Source organism: Sus scrofa, chromosome 4, assembly GCF_054392235.1.
Source record: "Sus scrofa isolate SSC_HxYL_T2T_F1_AM1 chromosome 4, Sscrofa_HxYL_maternal_Yorkshire_Landrace_v2.0, whole genome shotgun sequence".
Lineage (NCBI taxonomy): Eukaryota > Metazoa > Chordata > Mammalia > Artiodactyla > Suidae > Sus > Sus scrofa.
Window position 1 is genome coordinate 85960637 of NC_139386.1, and position 22259 is coordinate 85982895.

General features: G+C 38.3%; 2 protein-coding genes and 1 long non-coding RNA gene across 10 annotated transcripts in view; 2 read left to right on the forward strand and 1 right to left on the reverse strand.

The window, feature by feature from the left end:
- BLZF1 (basic leucine zipper nuclear factor 1) overlaps window positions 1–15744 on the reverse strand; it is a 42257-nt gene extending 26513 nt beyond the window's left edge. The window contains exons 1-3 of one of the 2 annotated variants that reach the window (XM_003355067.5): window positions 15586–15744; window positions 14182–14255; window positions 1780–2219 (exon numbers count right to left, since the gene is read on the reverse strand). In XM_003355067.5, coding sequence (XP_003355115.1) covers window positions 1780–2219; window positions 14182–14212 — 471 coding nt within the window. In that variant the 5' untranslated portion in view covers window positions 14213–14255; window positions 15586–15744. Of the gene's footprint in view, window positions 1–1779; window positions 3055–3146; window positions 3242–8172; window positions 8362–14181; window positions 14256–15585 lie in introns of those variants that run through there. The other variant, XM_085022461.1, reaches the window with a different exon arrangement.
- Window positions 15745–16101: 357 nt separating this feature from the next.
- The window catches only part of NME7 (NME/NM23 family member 7), a 278798-nt gene continuing 272640 nt past the window's right edge, over window positions 16102–22259 (forward strand). For 4 of the 6 annotated variants that reach the window (XR_014843894.1, XM_085022464.1, XM_021089440.2 and 1 more), the window contains exon 1: window positions 16102–16206. Coding sequence is in view for 2 of the 6 variants with exons in the window: in XM_021089440.2 (XP_020945099.1) it covers window positions 16204–16206 (3 nt within the window). In the remaining 4 variants the exon portion in view is untranslated. Of the gene's footprint in view, window positions 16207–16342; window positions 16473–22259 lie in introns of all 6 variants that reach the window. The other 2 variants (XM_021089441.2, XM_085022465.1) reach the window with 1 other exon arrangement.
- LOC146403912 (uncharacterized) lies at window positions 16343–20955 on the forward strand. Of its 2 annotated transcripts, none has more exons than XR_014843907.1 (2): window positions 16343–16985; window positions 18294–20955. It is a non-coding gene; the product is annotated as an uncharacterized LOC146403912 (long non-coding RNA). The 2 variants fall into 2 exon arrangements; XR_014843906.1 differs by having other exon boundaries at window positions 18298–20955.

Sequence of the window (22259 nt, forward strand, 5' to 3'; positions counted from 1 at the left end):
TGAATGGATTAAGATGTGGTACATATACACAATGGAATACTACTCGGTCATAAAAAAGAACAAAATAATGCCATTTGTAACAACATGGATGGAACAAGAGACTCTAACACTAAGTGAAATAGGTCATAAAGAGAAAAACAGGATACCATATGGTATCACTTATATCTAGAATCTAATATATGGCACGGATGAACCTTTCCACAGAAAAGAAACTCATGGACTAGAAGAAGAGACTTGTAGCTGCCAATGCGGAGGTGGAGGGAATGGGATAGACTTGGGAGTTTGGGGTTAATAGATACAAACTATTGCATCTGGTGTGGGTAAGCAATGAGATCCTGCTGTACAGCACAGGGAACTATATCTAGTCACTTGTGATGGAACATGATGGAGGATAATTTGAGAAAAAGAATATGTATACATATGTTTCACTGGGTCATTCTGCTGGACAGTAGAAATTGATAGAACACTGTAAATCACCTCTAACTGAAAAAATAAAAATCAAAAAAATAATTTAAGCAAAGGAAGCAATTCAAGATGTCTTAAGCATGTTCTTCACATTGTTATCAAAAGCATGAAAAATGAAAACTTAAATGTGCAATAAAGGTATTGGTATAAGGTATAGTCTCTGAAGAACATTTGCTATTAAATAATGTTATTTTAAAAGAATACCCTGTGATATTGGAAAATATTAATAACTAAAAAGGTGAATTACAAAGCAATGAACTCAGTATGTATAATTATACATTTATATAGGTGGACTATTTTCATTATTTTTTCTGTATTTTCTATAATGCCTATAAATAAGTATGTACTGCTTTTGTAATCTGAAATTATTTAAAATATTAAAATATATTGTTAAATATATTACAAATATATATATATATATATTTTTGTTTTTGTTTTTGTTTTTTTATTTATTTATTTTTTGGTCTTTTTGTCTTTTGTTGTTGTTGTTGCTATTTCTTGGGCCGCTCCCCGCGGCATATGGAGGTTCCCAGGCTAGGGGTTGAATCGGAGCTGTAGCCACCGGCCTACGCCAGAGCCACAGCAACGCGGGATCCGAGCCGTGTCTGCAACCTACACCACAGCTCACGGCAATGCTGGATCGTTAACCCACTGAGCAAGGGCAGGGATCGAACCCGCAACCTCATGGTTCCTAGTCGGATTCGTTAACCACTGCGCCACGACGGGAACTCCAACAAATATATTTGGATAAGAATCACCAACCATGGTGTCACTTAGAAAAACTAACATCTAGCAAAAAAGACGTATAATCTAACACAGAAATAAAGTGGAGAGTGGTAAGGCAATGTTTACTAAGACATAAAGATTAGAGAAATGGAATCAAACACTATAGATAGTTTTCCATTTACATTGAAAATACTGATATTTTTATCACCATTCTCTTTATTCCAAGTATTACCTATACATAGACAAAAATACTTGGAATTTATGGATCCTTAAAACAAGGATTACTAACTACTCTGTCTTGGTCAATCTCTGGTTTGCAAGTTTGTAACTGTAACCTCTTTTACAACTTATAGTTGGTCTTGTCCAAGTACCTCACACTTCAACCATTTCTAGAGTATAAGTTCCCAACATAAACTACTTCTATTAAATGCACAAAGAAAAGAGAAAAATTTAAGAGGAAGCTTCTTAGAGGAATGAGAAACTATAATGAATGACATTTCAAGAGGAAATGTAGTTTTCTAACATGCAGGCTTAGAAGGCCCAGTGGTGAAGAGCAGTATTCATTAAAGCTATTAAGGTTGTTCTTACCTCTGACTGTACTCTGAGCTGGTTTGAAAGACCTTCTTTGTCCTGTAGTAACCTTCTTTCAGAGTTCTTGAGCTTTTCCAATACAGTCTTTACCTCAGATACTTCCTTTCTGGGTTCTACAATGCCCTCTGGCTGGCCAAGGATTTCTCCTTTATGATGTCCCAGAGACTTAGCCTTTGCATTTTTGTTGGGGATATCATGGGATATAGCAGCTTTGGGAACTAATATTCTTATGGCTTCGACTTCCACTGCTTTTTCAGCAATAATCTTCCCTAGCTGAAGAACTCCTGGGCTCTCTGATGGAACTGCTTTCTTTCGTGGACTCTGAAGGATGTGATGCTTTATAGGCTGGATTCCAGAGGTAACTTCGACAGTTTTAGGTGGCTCCTCAGTTTCCATTCCATCTCCTGCTCCTCGGATTGGGGCTGAAGTAAGGAGGGCTATAAAAAGGAAACAAAACATAAACTACATGCTGAAAAGAAATGCCAGGAATATGCCAAGATACACTTTACCCACATTCAGAATTACTGTCACTTAAAGAAAAAAAGAAAGAAATTTAGAGTAAAAAGAAATTCTCAAAACAATCATTTGTCTACAAAAGAGGAACAAAGTCTTAAGTTCAAAATTTCCTTAAGTAAATGCTTTCTCTCTTGGTAGAAAATGCAAGAGATCTGGAATCAAGGTATTTGCTTCCGACTTCTACCTCCTAGTGTAATCCTAGGTAAATAATGTAACCCTCCGTGACTCTCCAGTTCCTAATCTGCAAAATGGCGATAGTAACAACTACAGGGTTGTGGTAGGAAAGGTAATTTAGATCAAGTGCTTGACACACTATAGACACTCAATAATGGTAGTTAAATATAAAAATAAATATAAGCTATGTACATGCTTATTTGAAAGTGTCTACCTCAAAACAGATTCACTGTTTTTGTGAACTCTTAGCAAAGGATGCTTCACAAGCTACTTGACCAGAATATTCAATACTCTCTCTCCTAAGTCTCTAATTAGCCTTTGTTTCTGATATTTTTTACTCTCTTAACTGGGTTCTTTTCACCACTCACTGTGATTCTAACTTAACCCTTTAAGAAGTCAGTTTAAACTCCACTCTTTGCATTAAATTTTCCCGACTCTCTGAATGATGATGCTACTTACTTTCTCGAGCATTCAATATGAATCTTAATCATGAACCATAATTATCATTAATGGGTTTTGTTATTATGCTAAATATCACTTTCTCACTAAGTCTGATAAGCACACCAAGGCAGGCATCATGACCTAAAAGTGAAAGGAACAGGGTGTCATAAAAATGTTATGAACTTTGGGATCAGCCAGATCTGGTTTTCAGTCCTTATTTCCACCCTTACTACCTGTATAATCCTGGACTATATCCAACAGTTATCTCAGCTTCAGTTTTAGCCTCCATGAAATGAATTTAGCAATACATGTAGGGTTAAATTGTGTCCTAAATGAGAAAATGATTACAAATAACCAATGTTATAAAAGATTTACCATGTGCTGAATACTATTCTAAGTACTTTATATATAATTCACTTATCCTTATAATAACCCTTTGAGGTAGATATGACTAACTCTATTTTATAGATGAAGAAAACAAGGCACAAAGAAGTCTAGGAACTTGTCTACAGATAGTAGGTAGAAGGTGCAGAATTCAATTCTAGATAGCTTGGACCCAAAGAGTGGGGCCTTAACCACTACTTACGCTGCCCCTTAAGGGGGAGGGGGAGGGATTGGGATGGACTGGGAACTTGGGGTTAATAGATGCAAACTATTGCTTTTGGAATGGATTAGCAATGAGATCCTGTTGTGTAGCACTGGGAACTATGTCTAGTCACTTATGATGGAGCATGATAATGTGAGAAAAAAGAAAGTATACATGTAAGTGTAACTGGGTCACCATGCTGTACAGTAGAAAAAAAAAATTGTATTAGGAAAATAATAATTAAAAAAAGGAAGTATTTTGCACAGAATTAAATGGCAGACATTCAATAAATAGCTCCCATCCCCTTCCTCCAAACACTTAAAACCCTGCCACACAAGTTTACTAAAATACAATTAAACTATCTTCCCTCATATAAGCCAAACCTGGCTAGCCATTCTTACCTCACATAACCTTTGGAAGGCAGCTGTGCTCACCACTATACTACCATTGCTCCAGTCAAATAACAAAAATATTTGTTTCTTTTTCTCCTATTTTTCCTTATCTCAAATTGAGTAGTGTTAAGAAAAATTTCATTGAGTCATCTTTCTCTAAGAAAGGGCTACTTTCACTAACTGACTGAAGAAAATAAACAGTGTAGAGCTTAGAAATAATGAATAAGCTAGAAGGGTAAATGCTGCAATCCTTGAGGAGGTGGCTGAGATGATACCTAACCTATGCCATGTTCCTGAATTAGTACATTCAGTAACACCCCTATGAGCTACTAGTTAGATTCCTTGCCATTTTACAAGTGCAGCACATCTGAGAAGATGGAGGCCAATGCCTATGAACAGTAATAACTAGCTTTTATTCAATTTACTATGTGCCGAGGGCTAAGTCCTTCAGATGCATCAACATCATTTAATTTTTACAAGTCTCACGAAGTAAGCACAAGAGTACCCACTTTGTAGACAGAAAGAGAGGTTCTGAGAGGTTAAACAGCTTGTCCAAATCATTAAGTGTCAAACTAGGATTTACTCCGATTCTGACTCCAGAGCTGAGCTGTTATAGGTCTGGGAGGCCTTCCACAAACCAGAGCTATTACCTTATCAACCCGAACTTATTGCCTTTGCTAACAGCCGCATTTGCTGGGTTATAGAAGCCCACAGAATTTACATAACAGTTATAATGAGCTTGAAAAAAAGTTCAGCTCTGATCCACATCAAACCATTGAATGGCTTCTCATCACTCTCAGAATAAAGACCAAGATCCTTACTATAGTCTAAGGGCCCTCTGTGATCAGGCCTCTTGGCTATCTCCTAGGTTTTAACTTAGGCCATTCACTCCCTTGATCCCAAGTTCAAGTCTTACTTTTAAATTTAGTGTCTCCATGGGAGCAAAAGCCTTCCTCTTTTTCTGTATACATTTCTTCTTGGAATAGTCTTCCTAACTTATTCTCTCCTAATCATCCTTCAAATCTCAGTCCAACCTTTTCTAAAGGAAGCCATTCTCTAATCTACTGTGATTAGGAAGACTGCATGTCTCTTTTCACTATCAAAATGGCAAATATATTTTCAGTGTAATTAATTGTACACTGTCTGTGCCTTATATCTAGGCTAAGATATAAGTTCCATGAGAGGAGGGACTGTGTGTCTCCTGTTTACCACTTACATTCCTAGTAAAGTACCTTGCACCCAGTACTCTGTATCTGATGAACAATAAATGCATAGTAACAAGGGGAGAGGAAAAGAACAAGCACATATAACAATGGTAACAACGATGAACTTTTGAGTTTCACAGGCAACAAAGCCCTAGTTTTTTTTTTTTTTATTTTTTTATTTTCCCACTGTACAGCAAGGGGGTCAGGTTATCCTTAGATGTATACATTGCAGTTACAGATTTAGCCCTAGTTTTTTAAAAAATGCCAAAGTATGTCCTTGGTCTCAATTACTATTAGATATCAGTACCATGTCCTGGTCAATTAATTATTAATTATTAATTAATTATACTAATTAAAGATTAACCATGTTTCACTGTAACACATGCAGTTAGAGGAGAACAGTCATTTAAGTAAGGGCAATAATAAGGTCTTATTAAACTTTTCTGAAGAATTTCTAAAGTACAGAGGGATTTATAATATACAAATATTTCAATTTCAAACAAAGACCGCTGTCACCTTGGTTTCTGGATCCTGGCCCTAGACATAGAATTCTTCATTTAGAAGATGGCAAGCTTGCTCAGGATAATGTTAAGAAAATTATTATGAAAAAATTACCTGTCAAGATATTTCACAGCAAGGAAAATACCTACCAAGAATATACTCCTTAGATTTATTTAATAGGATTCTATTTTTTAATAAGCTTCTTTTTCTTCCAAACTTTGTTTATATATATATACACACAAACACACACACACACACACACACACACACACAGAAACTATACACACACACACACACACACACACACACACACTCAGAGAAACTATAGAGTAGAGCAGATTATCTTCACACACAGTCACGTCTTCTGGTTTCTATCACTATTTTTAAAAATATTACATTATTAAAAGGTATAAAGAAGAAAAAATTACCTATATTCTAATCACTCTAAAATAACTTCTCATTACTTTAAATTTAATATTTTATATGCTTATAATCATAACTTTATAAGCTTAATATATTTTTCTATTACGCTAGTCTTCATATTTTTCATTTTATGAGTACATTATTTTCTCAAGTTAATACAACACTATTTAATTATTATTCTATTTGTAGATGTTTAGACTCCTCCTGATTTTTCATTATAAAAATGTTTTAATGAATACTTTTATGCCAGCAGGTTTTTCTCAACTTCTGAATTATTTACTTTGAATAAATACCCATATATAGAATATATGGGCCAGGTGAAGATCTGCACTGTCGAACTCACAAAATAACTCTACTGATGTATCAGCAGATCTATTACGTCTTTAGTTTTATTTTTGCATGTTCCATTCCCATGAGCTAATGCAATACTCACAAGTAAATAAAAATACATGTAAAGTGTTTGGAACAGTGTTTGGCACAGTAAGCACTCATTATTTGTTAGATCCTATTGCTTTCATATTATTCTTTTAATCTTGATTAAAGGGAGAAAGAAAGCTTAATGTCATAAAATATAATTCTTCTATTTGTTTATGCTAAAGTCTTACAAAGTTATATCACCAGACTTTAGGCCTACTTTTTAATTTAACAGATTTTTTGTGAGTTTTTTCAAGTATGTAGCATAGTACTAGGAATTCTAAGTTAGTTAGATCGGAGGTAGAAAGAGACATCTTTTTTTTTTTTTTTTTTTTTTTTTATGGCGATACCTACAGCATATGGAAGTTCTGGGGCTAGGGGTCAAATTGGGACTATAGCTGCAAGCCTACGCCACAGCCTCTGCAACAGAGGATCCGAGCCACATCTGCAATCTACAATGCAGCTTGTGGGAACGCTGGATTCTTAACCTACTGAGTGAGGCCAAGGAACCAACCCACAGGCTCAGAGACAGTCAGGTTCTTAACCTGCTGAGCCACAATGGGAACTCCCTGAAAAACATTTGAGGTATAATTAATGTGTTCTATTTAACAAAACATTTTATATTAGACTAAAATAGTTTGTCATTTCTGTATTAAATGTAACAAAGACATATCTTGGACTTCAGGACTGACTCTATGTTGGAAAAGACAAAGGAAAACTTCAGAAAGTGAAATAGAGGCTTTGGTATTTTAGTTCATGCTGTAGCACATTAGCACCCAGAACAATTTCCACTGAACTGTTTCAAAAATAAAGGCCTGTTCCCATGCTTGTAAAATCTGGGTTTTAAGTTGTCTAACTCTATCAAACGCAAATTTAATTTTATCACTAAGACATTCTGGGATTTAAAAAGTAATGTTGGGGTTCTCTGGTGGCTCAGTGGGTTAAGGATTCAGCATTGTCACTGTTGTGGCATGGGTTCAATCCCTGGCCCCAGAATTTCCACATGCCATGGGTGTGGCCAAAAAAAAAAAAAAGAAAAAAAAGAAGTAATGTAGAATCACGAATTAACTAAAGACTAATAATAAATGAACAAAACAAAAACATAATTAGAATTATACCACTCAGGCCCACTGAAGCTGAAGAAATAAGAAGCAGGTGTGACATTCCGTTAAGGTGAAATTCAGTTTCTAGGCAAGTTACAACATTTGTGAGTTGGAATTTCAGGTAATAAAGATTCAACAGCAAATCACAAAATGGTTAATGCTAAGTTTAAAAGGCAAAGAAATGTTTAACAGAAGTCTCTTTTCAAACAAAGTATGTCATACAATTCCAATCAAGAAATTCAACCAACTTGGTTCAATCTCAATTTACTCTTTATTTAAACTGTTCTACTTACTCAAGCATTTATAAGTACCAAAGTTGTACCAAAGTATGTCATACAATTCTAATCAAGAAATTCAACCAACTTGGTTCAACCTCAGTTTACTCTTTATTTAAACTGTCCTACTTACTCAAGCATTTATAAGTACCAAAGTTGTACCATGTATCAAATGGGCAGTCCCTCTTTGTGACATGCTTCTAGCTAATGTACATGGGCAAGGAGGCAAGTGAGAGCCAGGGCTTTACGTATTCTCACCTGGTAACATACTTTCTTAATTCTATTTTTCCTGTGACACACATAGAAACCTTTATTACATATGTGTTAGGCCCAATCCAGCGTACACTTGTGAGTCCTTACCTTCGGTCAAGTGGGATAATGAAGATCTACTGCACCAGCCCTGTACTTATGAGTACTGTTTAAGTAAAGTGAAACATCAACTCCTCTTCTTCTCCACTGTATTTTTCAGTTATTCATCAACATTAACTTCCACTTATCAACAAATTAAAACATAAGATTTATGATTTGTTCTTACTGCCTTCCCCCAAACTGGTGAAATATAAGGAGAGAACAAATAATATCCTAAATAGACACTGGCAAACTTTTTCCATAGAGGGCCAGATAATAATATTTTGGCTTTGTGGACCATAAGGTGAAATTAAGAACACTATATAGGCATTTATATATAGAAAGAAAAAAAATTTTAAAGATAAAACTCAAACTATAATATAGGGAGTTCCTGTCATGGCACAGTGGTTAACAAATCTGACTAGGAACCATGAGGTTGCGGGTTCAGTACATGGCCTTGCTCAGTGGGTTAAGGATCCGGCATAACCATGAGCTGTGGTGTAGGTTGCAGACACAGCTCGGATCCCACGTTGCTGTGGCTCTGGTGTAGGCTGGTGGCTACAGCTCTGATTCGACCCCTAGCCTGGGAATCTCCATATGCCGCGGGAGCGGCCCAAGAAATGGCAAAAAGACAAAAAAACAACAAAACCAGCAACCAAAAAACAATAATAATTGAGTAAAGCTTTTTTTTTTTTTTTTGTAATATAGGTCTAATGCTGAGAAGAAAAGAGTTGTTTTTTTGTTTGGGATAACACTTGGCTTAAGTGGGATTCAAAATTAGTGTTCCTTATTACCAAACTGATTGCAGAGATTCTTAGGAGACCCAAGAGCCTCAGTTTGCCAACATTTATGTAATAGAGGTGAGGTGGACACATAGCTGTTGGCACTGGCCACTAGTTCAGAACCATTAAAGGTCCCCTCCACCAAAAGTCACTAGAGCAGTGGTCCTTGTGGCAAAGAGAGCGCTCTGAGAAGCACTGCTGCCTTCTACCCAGGCCCTCTAGGCTCTCTGGCCTCAGGCAGACAGGTGAGCTGGGGGCCTCGGAAAGGCTTAGGGCTGAGTCCTGCAGCGCTCCAGAGTGCTCACCACATTCCCCTACTGGCCCGGCTCAGGCCCCACCTCTGCAAAGTAATGGTGGTGGCAGTCTTCCTTGGTTATAGTCCGTGGGCCCGGCTGCCATCTGCTTGGCATAAGGAGCTTGAGGGCCTGCTGGGTCCTGGGCACCTTGATCCCTCAGTGATGACAGCTGCAGAGGCTGGGAACCTGGCCCAGAGGGCACTGCCCACTGACATCTGCCTCTTTAGCCAGGCCTGGGCACTGGTAGGAGGACCCAGACTGGGTGCTGGACAAAGGCTCCTAGGCAGGGTAACTGGCCAGTGCAGGGACCCCCTCCTCTTAGCCAGGGCCTAGACCTAGGAGGGTGAAAGTTGATGCTTGGGACCTTGAACAAGTAAGATGGGAGTAATGATGTTGCTTTGTATGGGATATTTTTCCTTTGTGTACGGATTTATTAAGTATTAAAAGCCTCAAGGAAGCATGGAGACAATTTAATTCCTCCCCTTCCCTTTCTTTGTGAAGTTTGGCACTTGCCTTCAGTCTCTACAAGGATTAAATTCTGAGCCACTGCGGCTATCAACCTGCAGCTCAGAGCACCCCCTGAGCAGAGTTCAGTGTGCATATTAGGAGTGAGGCACTCTGTGCTCTGGGAAAACTGGAAGAACAGGTCTTCAGATAGTCAGATATTTTTAGAAGACTTTATGTGCCCAATTCTTACATTTCCTCATTTCTAGAAAAACACTAAAATCCTTCATGACTCATGTCTGTGACTAGTAGTACCCTTCATGAGACCAGAAGCAAACTTCTGTGAAACACATGCATGACTGCATGTACCTCCCCTTCACCCTTATAGTATATGTCCTGATATTCCCCCTTACCTCTTTGGGGCGGTATTCCAAAGCTGTCGACTTAAAAAAAAAGCACAACCTGAAAGCTGAGAGTTATGTTTTATTTGGGGCAAAATGAGGACTTAAGCCTGGGAGACAACATCACAAGTTGCCTTAAGTCCAAGGAGGAGGCCAGGGAGGAGCTAGGAGCTATGGGAGTTTTTGCAGCAAAGGGCAGATAGCAGGAACAAAAGAGGTAGGGGCTCACTGAAACAATTCCTTTGACACACACCTCACCTAAGGAGAGGGTGGGGGGAGGGAGCAGTATCCTGAGTTTTCACAGCCCTGGGAGCTCACCTTGGAGATGGCTGTTTTTGCAGGTGATTGTGATATCCTTTGTTTCTTCCACTTAACGACAGCCCAGGCAGCAGTATTTCAGATAGCTCTGAGATACAGCCCCAAAGAGGAAAGGGGGAATATCAGGATATATGCTAGAAGGGTGAAAGGGGGGTGGTGGTGCACGCAGCCATGCATTTCACAGAAATGTGCTGCTGGTCTTGTGAAAGGCACTGCTAGTCACAGACATCAGTCATGATACAAGAGTTTGTTTCTTTCAGAGACTAAACTGTTGAGAGCTCCTCAAGGCAGGGACTGCCTCCTAATTTTTATATCATCAGCTTAATGAAATGGTATTTGGTGCAGAAAAAGTATGTAAGTGCTTACTGAAGTTCATAAATGCTGACATTAACATACTACCTAGATTTCTTTTCAACATCTAATAATTAACTCATTTAAAAACTGCTTAGGGGTTCCCATTGTGGCTCAGAGGGTTAAGAACCTGACATAGTGTCCATGAGGATGCAGATTTGACCCCCAGCCTCACTCAGTGGGTTAATGACCTGGTGTTGCCACAAGCTGTAGTGCAGGTTACGGATGTGGCTCAGATCCAGTGCTGCTGTGGCCTAGGCCTGAAGCTGCAGCTACAACTGGACCACTAGCCTGCACTGTGCTGCATGTGTGACCGCAGGGAAAAAAGACAAAACCAAAACAAATAAAAAAAAAACCCAAACTGCTTAATTTGTTTTCCTATACAGGAAAATCATTAATTCCTAACTCGGATATACTTTGACAAACTTTTCAGATCTATGCAGATCTGCTATAAAACAGTTAAACAAATTACAGTTCATCACTTGGTAATTTTTTTTTTTTTTGTCTTTTTAGGGCTGCACCCGCAGCATATGGAGGTTCTCAGGCTAGGGGTTGAACTGTAGCTGTAGGCTGCAGGCCTACACCACAGCCACAGCAACGTGGGATCCGAGCCATGTCTGCAACCTACACCACAGCTCATGGCAATGCCAGATTCTTAATCCACTGAGCAAAGCCAGGGATCGAACCTTCATCCTCATGGGTGCTAGTCAGATTCATTTCCACTGAGCCACAATGGGAACTCCCAGTTGGTAATTTTAAATTAATATTCTTTTAAATGTCACCAGTATCACCTAATAAAGTTTAGTTACCATTAAATTAGAAAAATATAGACAATGGACTTAAGAGTTAGGCTCACATTTATTGATGTGGAATCCAAACATTCCTTTTGTCACAGACTCCACAAATAAGGAGTTCCCTGGTCAAAAAAGCATGGGCAATGCTGCATACTATATTTCTTGGAGTTGCACAGTCTACATTAGTATATTAAAGACTCTGAGGAGTCAGATAGTATAATCTCTCCTTTAATCCAGCATTTCCCAAATTTATCTGCTCATGGAGTCCTTTTTCACCTAATACCCATTATTCCACAGAACTAGGGCTAAAAGTTAAGACTATTTTATGGAATTATAAATACTTATAACATCTCATATGGTCTATTTCACTGAACTATCTGTATGGTCTATTTCATGTATGGTCTATTTCACTAAACTATCTGACTTTAATCCCTTTTAATTTCAACCTTACTACCAAGAAAAGTTTTGGATTCACAGTCTAATTTTCTAACTGTTGTCATTTATTGTATATATCCCTCTCAAAAACAGCCCTAGAAGCAATGACACATCTCTCTCATGATGATAGTATTGCTCAAATATCTACTGAGAGGAAGTTCTGTCCCTTTAAGTCAATCTCGCTTCTCTTCTGAGGCAGTTACAGGAAATGCAGGCAACTGACAAATGTCAATCATAATAAGTGCACCCTTTCTCAGGCCAGGTGATACAAGGAACTTTTCTTCACTAACAGTTAATATGACATTATGTAGGATTAGGACTAATAGCTGAATTATCTCCCTCACTGTACAATTAAGATCAAATGAAATAATCTATGTGAAAGTACTTTATAACTCTAATCCTCATTACAAACAAGTAACAACAAATAATTTAAAAAATTAATTTCACAGAGGCCTTGTAATAACTGTTTTAATTACTAATGATGTCATATTTAGTTTTTGCTTTTTGCCAAGCACCATGCTAATTACTTTCATATTAGTTATGATTTAATTGCTCTTATTTCCTATTAATCCCCAGTTTATTTTTTCATTTAGAGTTTATGGTTTGTTTATTCTAATACCATAAAAAATCTCTGGTAACTCTGAAATGCTGTTGCACAAACTTAAATAAATTCAATTAAATATTTATTGGCATGATCTTCACTTCCTAAATACATTTAATCCTCCTCTAAAGAGTTTGCTGTTGGAGATCTGATTGCTACAAAACTGGCTTCTAGAAAATAAGTTTCCCATCTGTCATTGACAGCACCAACCTCCATAATTCATTCCACTCAAGAATAACCTGAGTCAGGAGTTCACTTGGGAATGTGCTAAGACTGTTACCAATGTCTATGTGAAGACAGTCAGTAGGCTATAAGGGTCTGAATCAAAAGGGAAGAGATCTGAGCTATGGATAGATTTGGAAGCTATTCTTATAGATAATAACCAAAGCTGTGAAAGTAGAAGAGAAAGAGGGCTGAAAAACATTAACATTTAAAGGATAAATCAAAAGAGGAAGATTAAAAAGAACTATATTCTAGAGTAGTGGTGTCAAACAGAACTTTATACAATGATGGAAATGTTTTATATCTGTTTTATACAACAGTCATCAGTGACAGGGCTATTAAGTTTTAAAAATATTAATTTATACAGAAATTGGGACATGTGGCTACTGTATTGGACAAGAAAAGGCCACAAAGTAGGTGTAATATAAGAATGAAGTCATGGTAATCAAGGAAATAAAGTATTTCAAAAGGTAGGAAAGATCACAGTATGAAACATCACACAAAGGACAAGTAAGGCAGGATTAAAAAGTAATTACTGTAATTAGCAAGTGTTCTGATTTAAATTGTGTCCTGGGAGTTCCTGTCATGGCTCAGCGGTTAACAAATCTGACTAGCATCTATGAGGATGAATGTTTGATCCCTGGTCTTGCTTAGTGGGTTAAGGATCCGGCGTTGCCGTGAGCTGTGGTGTAGGTCGCAGACTCAGCTTGGATCCTGCATTGCTGTGGCTGTGGTATAGTCTGGCAGCTACAGCCCCGACTTGACCCCTAGCCGGGGAATCTCCATGTACTGTGGATGCGGCCCTAAAAATTAAAAAAAAAAAAAAAAAAAAAAAAGTGTCCCGCTTCAAATACTCAAAACATTCATAATGTTGAATCCACCATACCTCAGAATGTGACCTTATTTGGGAACAGAGTCACTGCAGATGTAATTAGTTAAGATGACATCGTACTGAAGTAGTGTGCACTTCTAATCCAATATGACTGATGTACTTATAAAAAGGAGAAATTTGGACACAGAAACATACACACAGTTTTTTGTCCATCTACCTAAATTTTGAAAATGTATACTCTTATTTATTTAAATCTAATCTTCTAGTGGGCAGAGAACATAGATGTAAAAATTTGCTTTATACTAAATGTTTAACAATAGTAGACATAAACAGTAGTAATAAATATTATCAAATGATGCTAATATTCAACTGTATACCTGAAGTACTGATGTAAACAGTGCATTAAAAGACAAATACGAAGAGATGTGAAACAAATAATTCCTAAGGGTTCTGTGAGATTTTGCTACCTGGCTCAAACAATCCTTTGTCCTATCATCATAAATTCCATGTTTTAAAACAATTATCATCAAAGGAAGAAAACTTACCTTTGGTTTCTAAACCTTCAAGAGTAGTCATTTTTTTAAAAATGAAAATGTACCCCGGGCTTCTACTGAAAAACCTAAATATGAATAAAATGAAATAATTAAAACAATACCATATAAACACATTCATTAAGTCCCTGTCATTTAAAGATTATGATATTCTACTTGCTTCTTCATTTAGTAAACCTGCATTTAGGGAGTGCCCCTTACACCCCTTTTTCACAAGGTGATATTGTTATGACTACCCAATGTCTTAAAAAAAATGAGAGGTGGTTTACTTTCAAATTCCTGCTTCACTGGTATACTCTAAATTATCACCTATATACTCTAAATTATCAGATATGCGTCCTTAAATTTAGCTCAGAAATAGTACTGTAGTTACTACAGGTGCTCTGTATTATTGATAGATACCAGGAATTTAAAAGTAATTAGGAATTCCAGTCCTGGTGCAGTGGAAACGAATCCGTCTAGGAACCGTGAGGTTGCGGGTTCAATCCCTGGCCTAGATCAGTAGGTTAAGGAACTGGTGTTGCCATGAGCTTCGGTGTAGGTCGCAGAGACAGCTTGGATAGTGTGCTGTTGTGGCTGTGTTGTAGGCCAGCAGCTTAGCTCGGATTCCACCCCTAGCCTAGGAAACTCCAAATACTGCGGATGCAGCCCAAAAAAGGGGAAAAAAAAAGGTATTAAAGTAATTATCTTCTCAGGAGACATGGACACTATTTTGTTCACTACATGACAGAGGAGCTTCTGTTTAGATGTTTAACAAGTGACAAAAAATTCATAATAACTTAATTTGCATTTCTTGGTAAAAATTAAAATGTCATAGCATATATTTTCAGAATGTATGCATGACCTTACTAAATCTTAGTCTTACTAAGATTCAGGCGAGAACATGAGAAGGAAGGTAATACTAACGCAGTGATCACGAATGATGAACCAGGCACTAGATGACAAATGGTTTCACCCACAAAAATGATAACTCTTGAGTACTCGATATAACTCAGCATAGCGTCTTCCGTGCCTACCTTCCTTAAAAGTCACACCCCCGCCGCCACTGTTCTGAAAAATAGCTCTCCAAAGACCCTTCGCAAGAGCAATGAACCCTAGGAAGATGCGCAGGGAAATGTACAAAGGTCTGCAGGCAAATACTAATTGAAGGGGGTGGGGGTGGGTCTGGAGTGTGTAACAGGTATGAAGGTGGCAGGAGTGGAAGCGACAATCCTGTCAACCTCTGCCATCCCCAGAAGTCAAATCCAAAGTTCCGTCCCTGTCTGAACAAACCTTCCTGGAACAACGGGCAACCTTTCCTTAAATCTAAAGAGACTGAATGAACAACACACTTCAATCCAAACCTCTGTCCCTTTCCAAAATCCCCTCTCAGTTACACAAGCCCTTTCCTGGACTTACCTCTCAGATTCTTACTCTCCCAATTGCAGGGGGCCTCACTTTACAGGTTCTTTGGCTAGATATCACGGGTTAACTTCCGCGCACACTCCTCTAGCATTCCGAAGCCGATCCGCCCCAACCTTGGGGACATCAAGCTTTTGGTTCACAGCTAATTACTTCCGATTACTCAGGGTTTCGTTTCCGGAATACTTTTCAAAAGGAAAACACTTTTGGTGCCATTTAAACTCAAGTGACGCAGAACATACGATTCAAGACTTCAGTAAAAGAAAACTGGGTAGACTCTTATTAAAAAATAAAAAAAAGAATACTTGGACCCTAGCCGCATTTAAGACTGAACTTCCGGGTCGCCTTTCAACCAAACGGAAGTGATGATGCTGGAAAGAGGTAGGTGGTGTTCCGTTGCTCCAAGCTACGGCGTGAAGGGGCGGGTCGGTCGGCTGGGTGGGCGGAGCTCTACTTACTCCCAGCCACTAAGGACAAAGGGGCGGGGTAGTGGCGGCCCGCTCCGAGTCCGGCAGTAGGTGGGGCTCTGTTGCCAGAGTAACCTGGCGTTGGTGTTGGTGTAGGTGTTCTCCAGTTGCAAAGTTACCTATTTCCTGGTGCTGAGATCCCGAGGCGATGGTGAGTGCGAGGCGGTGTCAGAAGAAAGGCATCGCGGTCTTGCTTATGCTTTGTCCCAGGTCCTGGGGCGTCTGGGCGTTGAGAGGCATCCAGATCGCTTCTACCTTCGGCTGGTTATTTCTTTGTCCCTTTCCAGGAACTGTCCGTGCAATTTCCTCGCTTTCCCTACTTCTTGCAGCACCCTGAATTACACTTTGGTCCTGCTGAGCCTGTAGAGTATTGTGACAGGAAGTTTAAGGCTAAGACACGGAGTCTAGTAGTCTGAGGTGAGACCTTATTTCGGTCAAACATTGGAGATGTATGCATTTTTCATCATTGCATTTTTTTCAACCTCTCAGCTTCACTTTAACACGCTTCATTTAAAAGTATGTGGCGATGTTTATTTGACTTTTTCATGACTGATCCGAATCTCTCTGAATCCTGTAGTCTTTGCTCTCTTGAGGGCCGAGTACCGTTCCACACCCTAAGGGCCACCTAATAATAGCTGCATTTTGCACTAGCCCTAAATTATACAGTTGATTACCTTTTAACAGGAATACTCCATAATATCACTTGGAAATCACTTCTGGAAAATTCACTTGCTAGAGCTTCACCTTCAGAAATTCTGCATGAATAGAAACAGGCTCCATATTTGCATTTTTAAAAAAGCCTATAGATGATTTTCATTCGATCACATGTTCGAGAATGCCAGGTATGGCTATGAAATTAAATATGGAGACCCACCCAGAGTTCCCGTTGTGGCTCTATGCGTTAAAAACCAGAGTAGTATCCATGAGGATGTGGGTTTGATCCCTGGCCTCGCTCAGTGGGTGAAGGATCTGGCATTGCTGCAAGCTGCCGCTTAGGATTTAGCCAGAACCTGGCATTGCTGTGGTGTAGGCTTCGGATTGGACTCCTAGCGAGGGAACTTATATATGCCACAGGTGTGGCTCTAGAAAGAAAGAACAGCAACAACAAACAGAGATCCACCCACCACCCCTTCTTTCTCTGTTAGGTCTTGTGTTTCTAGTTCAGAGAAACAGGTATTGAAGGATAATGCTTCCATCTTTGCTCTAGATTTTATTCCCTCCCATTCCTTATAGGACTTTCTGCTTTTGGTTATATTTTTTTCTTTCCTGTGCTTTCAGCCTCTTCCTCACCATTTCCTTCTCTCCCCACCCCCCCCCCCCCGTGTTCAAGCCATACACCTTAAGAAAATGAAATAAAACAAAAGCACACCCCCAGCCTGTGTTCGTTCAGTTTATTGCCTAGTCCTCCCATTTATCAGTAAACTGCTTGAAAGCATAGTGCTTCCATTTGTATCAAATTCAGCTCTTTACTTTCATCCTCAGCACTCAGTTATCTGAATTCCTCTAATGGCTTCATGAAGTTGTTCTTGCTTAAATTTCTTATGGCCAAATCCAGGAGTTTCTTCTCAAAATTTATTTAGCCTCTCTTTGATAGATGAAGCTCATCATCATTCATTCCTTCTTTTTTTTTTTCCCCACTGGCTTTGCCTACTTTTTAAATGCCATTCTCTGGGATTCATTCCTTAATTTCTTAGTCTGTCCATTTTCTTTGGCTGATTTCATCCACACACAAGTGTTCCACTAATGCCTAAGCATTCATTCTTAAATTTCAGTTTCATCTCAGACCTGGTAAGCATTCATTCTTAAATTTCAGTTTCATCTCAGATCTGGTAAGACCTGGACACTTCTAGCTGGTTACCACAAAGGCCCCTCAAACTCGACCAAAACTGAACTTGCTGTCTTTTCACCTGGCTTTTTTTGTTTCACCAAGTTGATGCTACCACTATATTTATAACCTAAACCAGAAACCACAGTTTTCCTACACTCCTTTCTCTCCTATGTCTTCTCTGTTCAGTTGGTCACCTGATTCTGGTTTAGTTTCAGATTTCCTCAATTCTTTTTTTTTTTTCCTTCGCTTTTTTTAGGCCTTCACCCGAGGCTTATGGAGATTCCTAGGCTAGGGGTGTAATCAGAGCTACGGCTACCAGCCTATGCTTCAGCCACAGTAATGCCAAATCTGAGCAGCCTCTGCAACCTACACCACAGCTCATGGCAACTCTGGATCCTTAACCCACTGAGCGAGGCCAGGGATAGAACCTACAACCCCATGGTTCCTAGTTGGATTCATTTCCACTGTGCCACGACGGGAACTCCGAGATCTCCTCAGCTTTTGCTTGCACTGTTGTAGTAGTGTCTTTAACACTCTGGTCTGGTAATTCTTCAATTCATTATTTTCTCTACCACAAGAAGGAATTTACTGAACCCTAAATCTGTTGATGTTAATTACCGCTTTAGAACTCTAGACTCCTCATTCCCAACAGTATAAAAATTCAGCCTATCTGGAATGGCATACAAAGCCTTCTATGATCTAGGACTTAACCTGTCTTGCTTCTGTCATGAAACTTTCTTAGACATTCTTTTAGTTACTTGCCTTTTCATTGAACATTCCAAGCAACTGCAAACTGGTGGTAAGCCTCTTTCCTCTACTTTGCACATGCTGTTCCTTCCACCTGGAATACCTTTACTGCCATGTTTGCTAGCCAAACTCCTATTGATTCTTCATTCCTAGGTTAGGTGTTTTTCTTCTTTCTCTACTCAGAGAGAGTTGACTCTTCATTCTTTTTTTTGTCACAACTTTACACAGTACACATTTCTCTTATTGTACTTACCACATTCAGTTGAAATTATTTAATAGGTTTGTCACTCTTACTAGACTTGATCTGTTAGAGGAATGGATCTTTATTTTGTTCACTGCCATTGCTTAGATTGTATTAGGCACTCAGCTGAATAAATTAAAAAAAAATTAAGAATGTGTTAAGTGTCTGTGAGGGTACCAAGTACTTGGGGGATATTGGAGGATGGAATTTTCACTTTTCAGAATCAGAAAATCCACAAAGCAAGTGGAATAGAATTTCAATAGCTGGAATTTGGTGATCTGTACCATGGCATAGGGAGATAGTAAGTGACATTTGTGGAATACTGTTTTTTTGTGCCTGTCTGATATTTTTTCATTCAGAATTCCCAACAACCCTAAGATCAGTGAACTTCTATCCCTATCCTCTTATTCTGCCTGGAGTTGGGTGTGGTGGCTCTTTCAAATTGGGTGGTAAATGAAGGCTCCTCTAAGGAAGTGAGCTTTGTCTGAATGGACTGAATGATAAACTGCAGTGAACGAGGGAAGGGTTCTAGGCAAACTAACAACAAGATCAAAGGAGCGTCGAGTATTGCAGGAACTGACCTTATGGTTTAATGTGAAAAAAGAGTAGATATTAGATTATGAGGTGATGTGGGGGTGGTAGCAGTACAGGTGTGTGGTGGAGATTAGCAGGAAATTAGGGTAGAAAGGTAGGCAGGGGGAAGACAGCAGTATGTTTCAAACTGTGGTTGTATCCCATTACTCAGTCATGAAATCAATTTGTGGTAGGTAGCAGCATTAAAACGAAGACACATGAAATAAACATTTTCCATATTCATTGCATATGGCAAGGGTCACTTTCATGAAACTTTTGTTTTAAATTGCATGTGCGTTGTGTGTACAGGGTTATGCTATAGAATATATTTATTTCTTACTATGCATCATGATCCACAAAGTTCAGGATGTAGTGTATTTAAACAATACATACTCTGAATGGCAAAATTGTTTAAATCTCAAGGCATGCAGATTGCTTCTTCCTCCTTTGACCTAGTGACAATCTTACTGCATATCAGGAAAAACTGAATTTAATGAAAGCCTAAGACTGACTCTAGTAGAATTTTCAAGATCCTTTCTGCATCCAAATCTCTCTCCTGTGTCTGTTGCTGTCAGTCCTTGAAGAGAAAGAGTAGGCCTTTTGAAAAAGAGAGAGAAATGAAAGCCCTTTTCCTGTGTTCAGCCTGACCACTGACATCTGTACTCTTTCAAAGCTGGTGGTCTCTATAAGCAGCTGAAGATGGAGCTTGTTTGCTCTGCTGGTGTGGCTTCCTGATCACTGAAATTAAATTATCTGCATCTGGTTTGTTGCAGTTGTATCTTCTAGCACCAGAGTTGGGTTCTGGCTAACACCTTTACCTTACGAAGCAGAGATAGGCCACTGTTAGGTATATCTCACATACACGTTGTTTACGATAAAGAATATACTAGAACCATCAATTTATTTGCTTTTGCGCCTACAGAGAATGGAGGAGATAATTCCAAGACTCTTTTGACTAATAAAGAGGTATGAATTTATATATCTTCTAAAATAGACCACTGATTTAAATACTGTTAACCAAGGTGAACTGCTAGTATAATTAAGGCCTTTAAAGTTTATCAACTATGTTCCACAAGAATTAAACTAAACAAATATCTCAAAGTTGATGTTATTTTACAAGAGGCTTCAGGAGTTCCCTGGTGATCTAGTGGTTAAGGATCCAGTGTTGTCAGTGCTGCAGCAAGGGTTTGATCCCTGGCCTGGGAACTTCTGTGTGCTGTGGGTACAGCCAAAAGAAAAGGTAAATAAAATAAAATAGCCTTCAAAGAGAGATTCATGATTGCTAAATAGACTGATGATTCAGGATTATATTACATGAATTGTTTTCCACTTTTCAATTTGATCAAGTTTCTTCTAAATCGGTTAACTATTTTTGCCTTGGCTTTTGCTTCTTTTCCACCCAGAATTCCTTTTGTTATTGGACCTGCTAACTTGGAGGAACTGCAGTTTAAAAGCTGGGCAGGATTTTATTTACTACAACTGAATGAGAAAGTATAGAGCCTAAAACAAAACTTGAAATTTAAAATGTTTTTCCCCTATATATTTTATTACGAACATAGTCTAGAGCTTGTTATATTCTTCTGTAGCAGGAATCAGTTGTATTTGCAAAACTGCATAGCAGCTGGTTAATAGAATACCCTAATTTTCTCAGATATATCTCTTTTTTTTCCTGTCCTTTTTCTGCCTTTCTATCCCCCTTTTTCCCTCTAGCTTTGTTGAAATATACTTGACATGTAACAATTGTGTAAGTTTAAGGTGTAAGATATGTTAATTTGATACACTTATCTATTACAAAATGATTACCTCCATCTCTTAGGTAATTACCATTTCTTTCTTTAAGATGAGAACATTTAAGTCTACTCTCTTAGACTAACTAGATTGGTGGTTGCCAGAAGCGGGGTGGTGGTGTAGGTGAAAAGGGTGAAGGTAACCAAAAGGTATAAACTTACAGTTATAAAATAAGTCATGGGGATATATATAATGGACAGCCTGGTGACTCTAGTTAGTAGTACTGTATTGCATGTTTGAAAGTCACTACACGAGTAGATCTTAACAATTCTCATAAGAAAAAAAAAATTCTATTATGCATGGTGACAGATGTTATTTAGACTTATTTTGGTGATCATCTTGCAATACATACAAATATTGAATCATTATGTTGTACACCTGAAACTAATATGTTATGTATCTCAATTGTATATTTTTACAAAACTTTTTGTAAATAGACAAAAAAGGAAGTCTTATTGGGATCCAGGATTTTGAAAAAAAAAAAAAAAAGTACTATAAATGTGTTATAAAATACTCCTGAGGACAATTGCTATTTTGTGCCCTTAACAAAGTATAAGTGGTAAATCTTGTTCTCAAGGGATAGGACCAGGCAGACCAGATTGGACAAATCTGTTTGTAATGGGAAAAAATGGGAGACAACCTAAATGTCTGTCAGTAGGGGGATGGCTAAATAAACCATGGTATGTCCATGCTGGGAATATCATAGAGCATTTAAAGAGATTTTTTTTTTGAAAATAGATTATTATAGATCTCTGTGTAGCAACTTAGATAACACTTTCTTTAGTGAATTTAGTTGCAGAATATTTGTAGTTTACAATTTCTGTAAAAAAACAAAACAAAACAGCAAAACCCTAACCCATATGATAATAGTAGTTATCTTCACTGGATATATTAGGCAAATATATAGACAAGCTCTTAAACAGTATTTAGGGGAAAGATTTTGATTTGTGGGGCTGATCAACGGGAATTTGATCTTGTACTACAGTACTTCATTTTTTTAATCAAAGGAAGTCAATTCACGCATTAC